The 13,925-nt window shown below is 44.3% G+C and overlaps 1 protein-coding gene across 1 annotated transcript; it reads left to right on the plus strand.

Annotated features, from left to right (window-relative positions):
- The first annotated feature begins 446 nt into the window (after positions 1–446).
- On the plus strand, positions 447–2,877 carry LOC106589121 (protein LRATD2). The gene has a single exon (XM_014178817.3). It carries the CDS (start codon positions 941–943, stop codon positions 1,799–1,801), a length of 861 nt encoding a protein of 286 aa, XP_014034292.3. The 5' UTR covers positions 447–940; the 3' UTR covers positions 1,802–2,877.
- The last annotated feature ends 11,048 nt before the right edge of the window (positions 2,878–13,925 follow it).

Raw genomic sequence — 13,925 nt, forward strand, 5'->3', positions numbered from 1 at the left:
TGTGAGACACTAAGGAACAGTTTAGTAGACTAGACGATGTGAGACACTAAGGAACAGTTTAGTAGGCTAGACGATGTGAGTGCCATGCTGTTACGGGTAAAAGGAAGAAAACAGCATTAATGTAAGCTATAAGAAAACCAATCCCTCTTCCACAAACAGGTTCAACTTGGTTAGCACACTGATATAACAAAGATATTACTATGTACAATGTTAATACAATGTTGCTGAATATGTATAATAACAAAGTTATGTCAAGTCTTACACATTAAACCTAAATCGTATTCATTCCCAAGGAGTAGAATATTATGGAAGCCTATGAGCATAAATAGGTTGTAATTATTCATTCCAACACTAACTTTTTAGCCCATGCTTTATTGGAGTTTGGAAAATATTATGAAAAAAAAAATGCGCACTACAGCTTTAAATGAGATTGTTTGTATCTGTGCCAAGTCGAGATCTGCCTGCCATCGAATCCACAATCACTCGCAGGCTTCACTATCGCCTCTGTGGTGTTGACGGAAACTATTCATGCAGCCTACTTATATCGGCGAGCACGGACATAACATACATTTAGTCACCGGGCACGAAGAGCCTGTAACCGATTAATCGATCTAATCGTATTGTGCATGATAGTTAAATGTTCTTACTTTACGCACGTAGAATAGACTAGGCAACATCAATCCACAGCAAGGTACCTGTTGATTTGAATAGGCTTCCTCACAGCCGTCCGCTGCTTGGGAGTACTACGTTGGTTTTTTGGGAGATCTGCGGCTACAGATGGATCGGAGTCCATTGGGAGGTTGTCATTCGTTTACCCGGGTTGTGTGTTACAGAGGCGGCTACAGATGGCGATGATCCTCTGCTTTTAAGAGGTGGACCGCCCGGCAGCGTCCTTTAGGAACGTCAACATCCTCACTATCAGCTACCGAGGGAGGGGGGCATGGGTAACCAGGTGGATAAAATTAAACTGTCACATCCAAGTTACGCAGAAGTTCCCACAGTGGACCCCAACGGGCTGGACACTGAGGAAGGTCCACGGATCGGAGTGTCTTATATTTTCTCAACAGATGACGAGGAACCGGAGGGTGAAAACAGTAACGTAGATGGAGCGGATAAAGAGCACCAGACTGCTACGGAACAGAAACACCACAAGAGAAACGAGGTGGAGTGCGCCGTTTACCACCGGGGGGAATGTATTTATGAGAAGAGCGTTAAGACCGCGGGCATGGAAATATACTCCCCTGAGAATCTACTAAACAAATGCAAGGCAGGTGACCTGCTGGAGTTTGTAACAACGGGACAGTACCCCCACTGGGCGGTGTATGTCGGTGACTTCCAGGTGGTGCACCTGCACAGAGCAGAGATAAAGAATAGCTTCCTGACAGACGCCAGCCAGGGAAGGAGATGTAGGATAGTCAACGAGCTGTATAAATTCAAAGCCCTCGGCGCCGAGATGGTGGTTCAGAACGCTATGGAACAGGTAGGAGCTAAAGACGGAGAGTTGAGCTGGAGAAATTCAGAGTGTTTTGCCGCTTGGTGCAGGTTTGGCAAACGAGAGTTCAAAATGGGTGGGGAGATCCGGATAGGAAAACAGCCATACAGGTTAAAGATCCTGATGTCAAATAAACAGTCTCACATGCTGGAGTTTCAGTGTTTGCAGGACTTGATCACGGAGAAGAGGAGACAGGACCAAGTGGGAAGGACATCAGTGGACCAGGAGCTGGCCAATCATTTGAACAGTGTGGAAGAGATCAGAAGTGATCCACTCAGTGATCCAATAACTGCACAGATTGCTCAGTGATCCAATAACAGCACAGATTGCTCAGTGATCCAATACAGCACAGATTGCTCAGTGATCCAATAACAGCACAGATTGCTCAGTGATCCAATAACAGCACAGATTGCTCAGTGATCCAATAACAGCACAGATTGCTCAGTGATCCAATTACAGCACAATAAATGGCACATTGTGTGTTTTTTTTGACGAATAGAATCAAATGGCACATTGTGGTTTTTGATGAATAGAATCAAATGGCACATTGTGGGTTTTGATGAATAGAATCAAATGGCACATTGTGGGTTCTTGATGAATAGAATCAAATGGCACATTGTGGGTTTTGATGAATAGAATCAAATGGCACATTGTGGTTTTTGATGAATAGAATCAAATGGCACATTGTGGGTTTTGATGAATAGAATCAAATGGCACATTGTGGGTTTTGATGAATAGAATCAAATGGCACATTGTGGTTCTTGATGAATAGAATCAAATGGCACATTGTGGTTCTTGATGAATAGAATCAAATGGCACATTGTGGTTTTTGATGAATAGAATCAAATGGCACATTGTGGGTTTTGATGAATAGAATCAAATGGCACATTGTGGTTCTTGATGAATAGAATCAAATGGCACATTGTGGTTCTTGATGAATAGAATCAAATGGCACATTGTGGTTTTTGATGAATAGAATCAAATGGCACATTGTGGGTTTTGATGAATAGAATCAAATGGCACATTGTGGTTTTTGATGAATAGAATCAAATGGCACATTGTGGGTTTTGATGAATAGAATCAAATGGCACATTGTGGGTTCTTGATGAATAGAATCAAATGGCACATTGTGGTTTTTGATTGATGGAAGAAAGATATTCTGCATCTTTGAGACTATGATTTGTTTATGTTTCATAATGATTAATATGATAATATATTTTGCATGTTTTCATGTCTGTAACAGGAAACGATCATACATTCATACCTAAGGTTATGTCATTCTGATGAAAACATGTCGTAGAGTATAGGTTGATCAATCATCTAGCTTATTGTACCGTACCAATCATCTGAGTCAAGTAAATTATCATTACATCTTTGCAATCAAACTGTTTTTTTTTTTATTCCTGGCTGTCTACAGGTGTGTGTTTCTTCAGACACTCTCTCTAGGCCAAAATGGATGCTTTCCAAGTGGACCCCTATTCCCTATAGTGCACTACTTCTGCCCAGGGCTCCAAAGTAGTGCACTTCTTCTGCCCAGGGCTCCAAAGTAGTGCACTTCTTCTGCCCAGGGCTCCAAAGTAGTGCACTTCTTCTGCCCAGGGCTCCAAAGTAGTGCACTTCTTCTGCCCAGGGCTCCAAAGTAGTGCACTTCTTCTGCCCAGGGCTCCAAAGTAGTGCACTTCTTCTGCCCAGGGCTCCAAAGTAGTGCACTTCTTCTGCCCAGGGCTCCAAAGTAGTGCACTATGAAGGGGATAGGGTGACGTTTGGAACACAGGCATAGTCTTTTCATCATTCACTTCCTGTTTCTACCTGCTTTACAGTGAGCCTCATACCAGAGTACTGCCCTGTTTCTACCTGCTTTACAGTCAGTCCTCATACCAGAGTACTGCCCTGTTTCTACCTGCTTTACAGTCAGCCTCATACCAGAGTACTGCCCTGTTTCTACCTGCTTTACAGTGAGCCTCATACCAGAGTACTGCCCTGTTTCTACCTGCTTTACAGTCAGTCCTCATACCAGAGTACTGCCCTGTTTCTACCTGCTTTACAGTCGGCCTCATACCAGAGTACTGCCCTGTTTCTACCTGCTTTACAGTCAGCCTCATACCAGAGTACCGCCCTGTTTCTACCTGCTTTACAGTCAGCTCATACCAGAGTACTGCCTGTTTCTACCTGCTTTACAGTCAGTCCTCATACCAGAGTACCGCCCTGTTTCTACCTGCTTTACAGTCAGCCTCATACCAGAGTACTGCCCTGTTTCTACCTGATTTACAGTCAGTCCTCATACCAGAGTACTGCCCTGTTTCTACCTGCTTTACAGTCAGTCCTCATACCAGAGTACTGCCCTGTTTCTACCTGCTTTACAGTCAGTCCTCATACCAGAGTACTGCCCTGTTTCTACCTGCTTTACAGTCAGTCCTCATACCAGAGTACTGCCCTGTTTCTACCTGCTTTACAGTCAGCCTCATACCAGAGTACTGCCCTGTTTCTACCTGCTTTACAGTCAGCCTCATACCAGAGTACTGCCCTGTTTCTACCTGCTTTACAGTCAGCCTCATACCAGAGTACTGCCCTGTTTCTACCTGCTTTACAGTCAGCCTCATACCAGAGTACTGCCCTGTTTCTACCTGCTTTACAGTCAGTCCTCATACCAGAGTACTGCCCTGTTTCTACATGCTTTACAGTCAGCCTCATAGCAGAGTACTGCCCTGTTTCATCCTCAGTAGAACCAGACCTGCTTTGGTTTCGTTGTTGGTACCAATGCATTACTCATTTGGACAAGAACAGAGAAACAGGTTGTGTGTATTGGACTCTATTCAACAGCCTCTTCCCCAGAGAGCGCTCTCCGCCCCTTCCCCAGAGAGCGCTCTCCGCCCCTTCCCCAGAGAGCGCTCTCCGCCCCTTCCCCCAGAGAGCGCTCTCCGCCCCTTCCCCCAGAGAGCGCTCTCCGCCCCTTCCCCCAGAGAGCGCTCTCCGCCCCTTCCCCCAGAGAGCGCTCTCCGCCCCTTCCCCCAGAGAGCGCTCTCCGCCCCTTCCCCAGAGAGCGCTCTCCGCCCCTTCCCCAGAGAGCGCTCTCCGCCCCTTCCCCAGAGAGCGCTCTCCGCCCCTTCCCCAGAGAGCGCTCTCCGCCCCTTCCCCAGAGAGCGCTCTCCGCCCCTTCCCCAGAGAGCGCTCTCCGCCCCTTCCCCCAGAGAGCGCTCTCCGCCCCTTCCCCAGAGAGCGCTCTCCGCCCCTTCCCCAGAGAGCGCTCTCCGCCCCTTCCCCAGAGAGCGCTCTGAATAGTTGGCTGTCAGACTAGTCAGCCTATCTATCAATTAAGGCACTTCTTTATATATATACACGACGTCACGTTAAAGGTGGTGAAACAGTGTGAAGGTGGTAAAGGAAGTATAAAGGTTAGTTCATCACACCAAGATTACCCTGGTCCTTTTCTTGTGACCCCATGATGTGGGTATTGTAGTAGAGGATCCGGGGTGAAGGATCCCTTAGGTACAGATCTACCCAATCCTAACCTTAATCACTAGTGGGGGGAAAAGATGTCTCTCTAGTGATCACTTATGTGGGTATGTTAGTAGAGTGGATAATGTTGAGAGGATGAGGAGGGATTCATTCACAGAGTGTTGTGGTGGTTATTCAGGGTTTCTGTAGTTGGGGGAGAGAGCATGTTATGCGTAGCAAATAGCAGAAATTAGCATTTATTTTCAGCTGGTGCACTTAGCCAGTCAGTCAGTCAGCCAGCCAGTCAGTGTTATATGAAGGTTCTGTCTGTCTATATCATTGAGTTTACTTTCAGCTGCTAAACAGCCAGTCAGTCAGTGTTGTACAGTCTGTTGAGCCTTCGCTCTATCTCAGGGATTGACCTAAAGGGTTAATCTATTGCCTGGGGCAGGTGAACTGAGCAGTCAGAAAGTTGAGCCTGTTCTGAGGTTTCCCCAGGTAATAAAAATAATACAAAAACTGCAAACTAAGCCTCACCTAAAACAGATCTTTCTGTTCTTTCATCCCTATCGTTTAAGTGAAAGACAAACAATTTATTGAATTTTGGCATCTGGTCAAGTTGTGCTTTCTCTGTGGTTGCACCATTAGGCAGGTGATTTTAAAACTGAACTCCAGTAGCCTAACATAGAGGCTACAGGTTCTCCTTCCCCAAGGTCAGAGTTACAACGCTGGCTGGTGGCAATAATGGAATTACTTGTTCAGTAATTAAAGCTGGAAATTCAAACATTGCAGATTACAAAATAAATGTTTGATGCAACAGTATACTAATCAGCTACCAATTAATTTAAACTAATATATACACAACTGTCTTGTATAGCTTACCAGAGTACAGGCTTACCAGAGTACAGGCTTACCAGAGTACAGGCTTACCAGAGTACAGGCTTACCAGAGTACAGGCTTACCAGAGTACAGGCTGTAAATTTAATCCATTTTGAATTCAGGCTGTAACACAAGAAAATGTGGAATAAGTCAAGGGGTATGAATACTTTCTGAAGGAATCCTATTGGCATGAGCTGTGCGTCGAAATCTTGTGAAATAGAAACAGAATTTAATTTACTTTTTTTTTTTTTAGCTGGAGCAGCTCAAGCTTCTCTCGGCGCCGGCAGGTTTACACGCCCAGGTCTCGTTGAAATGAATAGGAGCGTCTCATGCTCATGTTGACCCTCCGACGAAGCAGGACCATTAAAACGCATTGTTTTTCATCCTCTATGGTTTTTTTTTTTTAACTTAGTGACAAAGTAATAGCAATTTTGCGTTCAAACAACAATTTTCACATTTTCGGGCAAGTGACAATAGTCTTTGGGCAATCAAAACATACAATCAAAATATACTGCTGACTTGTTCGATGGGCAAGTCCCTTTCAGACCTTAATGTCAATCCCTGTATCAATATCTTGTGGTTTATTTTCAGCTGGTGTGCACTAAGCACTCAGTCAATGGAATATTTGGAGGCTTCAGTCTATACATGTTGTCAGTTTAACAGTGTTGCTTCCGTCCCTCTCCTCACCCCAACCTGGGCTTGAACCAGGGACCCTCTGCACAAATTGACAACAGTCACCCTTGAAGCATCGTTTTCCCATCGTTCCACAAAAGCTGTGGACCTTGCAGATCAAGGGAAACAACTACTTCAAGGTCTCAGAGCGAGTGACGTCACGATTGAAACGCTACTAGCGCGCACCGCTAACTAGTTAGCCATTTCACATCGGTTACACTGGCCTATCTTGTTCTTCTGTTTCTAACGGAGTTAGATCATGTGTTAGAACCAGAGGAACAGGAGTCATGTAATTACCACTGACTGAGTTAGAACCAGAGGAACAGAGGCTCTCTCCCTGTAAGGTTGAATAGGATCTGAAAGCGTGAGGGCAAACAGGAGCTCTACCCAATTATACAGCTGTCAACTAGACTCTACCCCGACCAGTGATCTACTGGCTAGCAACCATCTAGCCCTGTTCTATAGTACTGATGAATTGACATGGAATCTTCTTCCATTGACAGAGAACAGGTGTTGGGGCATTACATTCGCTCCAAGAATGAGTCGGCACAATAAGAGAAACCACTTGCCTAGGCGTTTATTGTTGAAAACGCTCTGCCGTTCCACTACTTCTAGGAAATTGCCACTGCAAATTCCATTCACAAACACAAGCACGGACGGACGGACGGACGGACGCACACAATACTTTTTCACATTAGTAAAGAACGGGTCATTTTCCAAGATGGAGGTAAGCTGCAATTTAGGCCTCAATCTTGATTCTTGAAATTTCTCTGCAAGGGTCTGAAAACTTTCCAAATGCACTGTATATACTTTCTCCACATTTTGTTACATTACAGCCTTATTCTAAAAAGTGTATTTTTATTTTACCTTTTATTTAACTAGTCAAGTCAGTTAAGAACAAATTCTTATTTTCAATGACGGCCTAGGGAACAGTGGGTTAACTGCCTTGTTCAGGGACAGAACGTTGGATTTGTACCTTGTCATCTCGGGGATTCGTTCTTGCAACCTTTCGGTTACTGGTCCAACACTCTAACACACTGCTGCCCCAGGTAGCCTAGTGGTTGGATTAAAAATTGATTAAATAGTTCCCCCCCTCATCAATCTACTCACAATACCCCATAATGACATCACAATACCCCATAATGACAAAGCAAAAACGGGTTTCTAGAAATATTTGCAAAGTATATATAAAAAAATAATTCAATATTACATTTACATAAGTATTCAGACTTTGTTGAAGCACCTTTGGCATTGATTACAGCCTCAGGGCTCTGGCTGGGCCACTCAAGGACATTGAGACTTGTCCCAAAGCCACTCCTGCGTTGTCTTGCTTGTGTGCTTAGGATCGCTGTCCTGTTGGAAGGTGAACCTTCGCCCCAGTCTAAAGTATTGAGCGTTCTGGAGCAGGTTTTCATCAAGGATCTCTCTGTACTTTGCTCTGTTCATCTTTGCCTTTATCCTGACTAGTCTCCCAGTCCCTGCTGCTGAAAAAAATACCCACAGCATGATGCTGCCACCACCATGCTTCACCGTAGGGATGGGGCCAGGTTTCCTCCAGACGTGATGCTTTGCATTCAGGCCAAAGATTTCAATCTTGGTCTCATCTAGACCAGAGAATCTTGTTCCTCACAGTCTGAGAATCCTTTAGGTGCCTTTTGGCAAAGTCCACGCGGGCTGTCGTGCTTTTTACTGAAGAGTGTCTTCTGTCTGTCCACTCTACCATAAAGGTCTGATTGGTGGAGTGCTGCAGAGATTTTTTATTTATTTATTTTTATTTCACCTTTATTTAACCTGTCTGGGAACGTGGGACGCTTGCGTCCCACCCTATTCAACAGCCAGTGGAATCGCGTCGCGCGAAATACAAAACCTCATAAATGCTATAACTTCAATTTCTCAAACATATGACTATTTTACACCATTTTATATATACACCTCTCCTGAATCGAACCACGTTGTCAGATTTCAAAAAGGCTTTACAGCAAAAGCAAACGATTAGATTATGTTAGGAGAGTACCCTGCCAAAAAAAAAAATCACACTGCCATTTTCAAAGCAACTAGCATGCATCACAAATACCCAAAACACAGCTAAATGCAGCACTAACCTTTGACAATCTTCATCAGATGACACTCCTAGGACATCATGTTACACAATACATGCATTTTTTGTTCGATAAAGTTCATATTTATATATAAAAACAGCATTTTACATCGGCGCGTGACGTTCAGAAAATATTTTCCCTCAAATGCTTCCAGTGAATCAGCACTACAATTTACAAAATTACTATTTGAAAACATTGTTAAAATGTAATATTGTCATTCAAAGAATTATAGATTAACATCTCGTGAATGCAACCACATTGCCAGATTTAAAAATAACTTTACTGGGAAATCACACTTTGCAATAAACGATGTGGTATGCTCAGAAAAATAGGCTAGGCGATACATGTTAGCGCCATCTTGGAACCATCTAAAATCAAATATACTATTGTAAATATTCCCTTACCTTTGATTATCTTCATCAGAAGGCACTTCCAGGAATCCCAGGTCCACAACAAATGTAGTTTTGTTCGAAAAAGTTAATAATTTATGTCCCAATAGTTCCTTCTTGTTAGCGCGTTCCGAAGGCTACTCATAATGTACTGAAGCGCGCGGGACTTGTCGTCACGAATGTGCAAAAAATATATATTTACGTTCGTTCAAACATGTCAAACGTTGTATAACATAAATCTTTAGGGCCTTTTTCAACCAGAGCTTCAATAATATTCAAGGCGGACGATTGCATTGTCTTACTAAATGTTTCGGAACAAAAGGGTTCCCATGGTGCCCGCGTCATTGTAGTAATGGCCCTCCCCCTGTGACCAACTTCCGAAACCTCTCTTTGGGTCAGTTTCTACCATAGAAGACTCAAACCACTTTGTAAAGACTGTCGACATCTAGCTGAAGCCTTAGGAAGTGCTAAATGATTAATAAGTCCCTGTGTGTTTCAATGGCAAAGGTTTGAAGTGATTCCACACATCAGATTTCCATTTCCTGTTAGGATTTGTCTCAGGGTTTTGACTGCCATATGAGTTCTGTTATACTCACAGACACCATTCAAACAGTTTTAGAAACTTTAGGGTGTTTTCTATCCAAATCTACTAATTATATGCATATTCCAGTTACTGGGCAGGAGTAGTAACCAGATTAATTCGGGTACGTTTTTTTATCCGGCCGTGCAAATACTGCCCCCTATCCCCAACAGGTTAACTTCTTATGGATCCCTTCGTGCGCCAATCCCGTTAGCGGGATCGATTTGACAACACCCAGTGAAATTGCAGCGCGCCAAATTCAAAAACAGAAATACTCATAAGAATTCATAAATCATACAAGTGTTATACATCGGTTTAAAGATTCACGTCTTGTTAATCCAGCCGCAGTGTCAGATTTCAGAAAGGCTTTATGGCGAAAGCAGACCATGCGATTATCTGAGGACAGCGCCCAGCATACCAACACATGAAAATCAGATTTCAACCAGGCAGGTGCAAGGGAACGGCACCTCCATACCTTCAGGCTCTGATCAGCACAAAAGTCAGAAATAACGAATAAGTCATGCCTTACCTTTGAAGATCTTCTTCTGTTGGCACTCCAAAATGTCCCATAAACATCACGAATGGTCCTTTTGTTTGATAAATTGTTTCTTTATATCCCCAAAATGTCCATTTATTTGGCGCATTTGATTCAGAAAAACACCGGTTCCAACTCGCCCAACATGACTACAAATTATCTAAAGTTACCTGTAAACTTTGTCCAAACAACTTTCCTAATCCAACTTTAGGTATTTTAAAATGTAAATAATCGATACAATTTAAGACGGAATATACTGTGTTCAATAATGGAGCGAGTTCCAGGTCGCGCGCCCCAAACAAAAAAGTACATTTGGCTTGACTCTCAGAAAGGAAAGGGCTACTTCTTCGTTTCTCAAAGGAAAAACATCAACCAATTTCTAAAGGCTGTTGACATCTAGTGGAAGCCATAGGAACTGCAAGCATATTTCTATTAAAAAGGGATTGCCATAGAAATATATTGAAAAACAGATTGAGCTCCAATTTTTTTCCCCTGGATGGATTGTGCTCGGGGTTTCGCCTGCCAAATCAATTCTGTTATACTAACAGACATTATTCAAACAGTTTTAGAAACTTCAGAGTGTTTTCTATCCAAATCTACTAATAATATGCATATCCTAGCTTCTGGGCCTGAGTAGCAGGCAGTTTACTTTGGGCACACTTTTCATCCGGACGTGAAACTACTGCCCCCTAGCCCAAAGAGGTTTTAACATCTACATCAGGGGTGAACAACATTTTTTTGGCTCGAGGGCCACATCGGGATTTTGAAATTCAATGGAGGGAAGCATTTTTTGGGGGACCAATTGTTTGTTAAAATATATTTGCAGGGGCCTCCCGAGTGGTACAGCGGTCTAAGGCACTGCATCGCAATGCTTGAGGTGTCACTACAGACCTGGGTTCGATCCCAGGCTGTGTCACAGCTGGCCGTGACTGGGAGACCCATGAGGTGGCACACAATTGGCCTAGCGTTGTCCGGGTTAGGAGAGGGTTTGCCCGGCCGAGATTTCCTTGTCCCATCGTTGTCTAGCGACTCCTGTGGTTGGCTGGGCGAGTGCACGCTGATACGGTCACCAGGTGTACGGTTTTTCCTATGACACATTGGTGCGACTGGCTTCCGGGTTAAGTGGGCATTGTGTCAAAAAGCAGTGCGGCTTGGCTGGTTCGTGTTTCGGAGGATGCACGGCTCTCGACCTTCGCCTCTCCCGAGTCCGTACGGGAGTTGCAGCGATGAGACAAGACTGTAACTACCAATTGGATACAACGAAATTATTCAAATAGAAAAAAAGAGCCATCAAATTTTACAACCATCTAAAGTGACAAGTGACCCCAAAATGTTCCATCACACAGCTCTACAATATCAAGAGATGAAACAAGAGAAGAGTCCCCTCAGTCAGTTGGTTCTGAGGCTCAGTTCACTAACCCAAACCAACCCCATAGAGCCTCAGGACATCACTCAGCCAGCTGGTTCTGAGGCTCAGTTCACTAACCCAAACCAACCCCATAGAGCCTCAGGACAGCAGTCAGCCAGCTGGTTCGGAGGCTCAGTTCACTAACCCAAACCAACCCCATAGAGCCTCAGGACAGCAGTCAGCCATTTGGTTCGGAGGCTCAGTTCACTAACCCAAACCAACCCCATAGAGCCTCAGGACAGCAGTCAGCCAGCTGGTTCGGAGGCTCAGTTCACTAACCCAAACCAACCCCATAGAGCCTCAGGACAGCAGTCAGCCAGCTGGTTCGGAGGCTCAGTTCACTAACCCAAACCAACCCCATAGAGCCTCAGGACGGCAGTCAGTCAGCTGGTTCTGAGGCTCAGTTCACAAACCCATACCAACCCCATAGAGCCTCAGAACAGCACTCAGAAAATCTGGCCGAACCAAATCATCACAAAGCAAAAAGGTAAATATATCACCTATTGGAAAGACACCACAAAAAATCTTTGTGAACTTCAATGCTATTTGTCTCTAAACAGACAGTACATGGTGGCAGACTATCTGACCACTGTGACTGATAGAAAACTGAGGAAAACACTGACTAGGTACAGACTCCAACACCATCATTAACTTTGCCGACGACACAACAGTGGTAGGCCTGATCACCGACGATGATGACACAGCCTTTAGGCAGGAGGTCAGAGACCTGGCCGTGTGGTGCCAGGACAACAACCTCTCCCTAAACGTGATCAAGACAAAGGAGATGATTGTGGACTACAGGACTGAGCACACACACATTCTCATCAACAGTTCTGTAGTGGAGCAGGTTGAGAGCTTCAAGTTCCTTGGTGTCCGCATCACCAACAAACTATCATAGTCCAAACACACCAAGACAGTCCTGAAGAGGCCACGACAAAACCTATTCCCCCTCAGGAGACTGAAAAGATTTGGCATGGGTCCTCAGATCCTCAAAAGGTTCTACAGCTGCACCACCGAGAGCATCCTGACTGGTTGCATCACTGCCTGTTATGGCAACTGCTCGGCCTCTGACCGCAAGGCCCTACAGAGGGTAGTGCGTACGGCCCAATACATCACTGGGGCCAAGCTTCCTGCCATCCAGGACCTCTACACCAGGCGGTGTCAGAGGAAGGCCCTAAAAATTGTCAAAGACTCCAGCCACCCAAGTCACGGACTGTTCTCTCTGGTACCGCACGGCAAGCGGTACCGGAGCGCCAAGTCTAGGACCAAGAGGCTTCTACCCCCAAGCCATAAGACTCCTGAACAATTAATCAAATGGCTACCCAGACTATTTGCATTGTCCCCGCCCCCCACCCCCTCTTTAACGCTACTGCTACTCTCTGTTTATTGTCTATGCATAGTCACTTTAACTCTACCTACATGTACATATTACTTAAATTACCTCGACTAACCAGTGCCCCCACACATTCACTCTGTTCCCTGTACCCTCTGTATATAGCCTCGCTATTGTTATTTTACTGCTGCTCTTTAACAATTTATTTTAATTTCATTTTTTAACTCATCTATTTTTACTTAACACTTATTTTTCTTAAAACTGCATTGTTGGTTAAGGGCTTGTAAGTCAGCATTTCACTGTAAAGTCTACACCTGTTGTATTAGGCGCATGTGACAAATAATATTTGATATGACTCAGTGAACACAGTCTGAGACCGGTCATCACAGACCAACCTGGCTGCCCAGAGAGGACAGTCTGTGCTTACTCTGCTCCAGGGGAGAGGTAGAGACAGAGCTGCATTTCCTATTACACTGGGACAAAAACTCAGGCCTAAGAGAGTCTTTCCTTCCCAAAAATATCATTCAGTACAAACAATTTGAAACTATAAAAGACTAATAAAAAATATAATATTTATTATCTTTCATACCAGGTCATGTGTCTTCTCAGTCATGTTGACACTGGTCTACTACTATTGTTTCAATGTATTGTTATTCTGATTGTTGTTGGTGTAGCTACTGTTACTGGTAATACCATTTCCACTAAAACTACTACTACTATTATTGATGCCTTACTGATGTTGGTCCCACCATTGCTGTTATATGTGTACTTTGACAATGTAAGTAATTTAACTTGCCATGTCAATAAAGTCTACGGAATTGAATTTAGAGACAGAGAGAGACTAGTGATTACATGAGAGGCAGAGAGAGGCAGAGAGAGGCAGAGAGAGGCAGTGAGGCTAGTAATTACAGCTGACACACAGAGACAGAGAGCGACAGAGCGAGATTGAGAGAGGCAGAGAGAAACTAGTGATTACATCTGACACACTGGGAGACAGAGAGAGGGAGACAGAGAGAGGGAGACAGAGAGAGGGAGACAGAGAGAGACTAGTGATTACATCTGACACACTGGGAGACAGAGAGAGGGAGACAGAGAGAGGGAGA

This window comes from Salmo salar, chromosome 27, assembly GCF_965601325.2.
Source record: "Salmo salar chromosome 27, fSalSal1, whole genome shotgun sequence".
Taxonomy (NCBI): domain Eukaryota; kingdom Metazoa; phylum Chordata; class Actinopteri; order Salmoniformes; family Salmonidae; genus Salmo; species Salmo salar.

Bases quoted from the DNA above. Each gene is read 5' to 3' on its own strand.
- LOC106589121 (XM_014178817.3), top strand. From the start codon at position 941: ATGGGTAACCAGGTGGATAAAATTAAACTGTCACATCCAAGTTACGCA.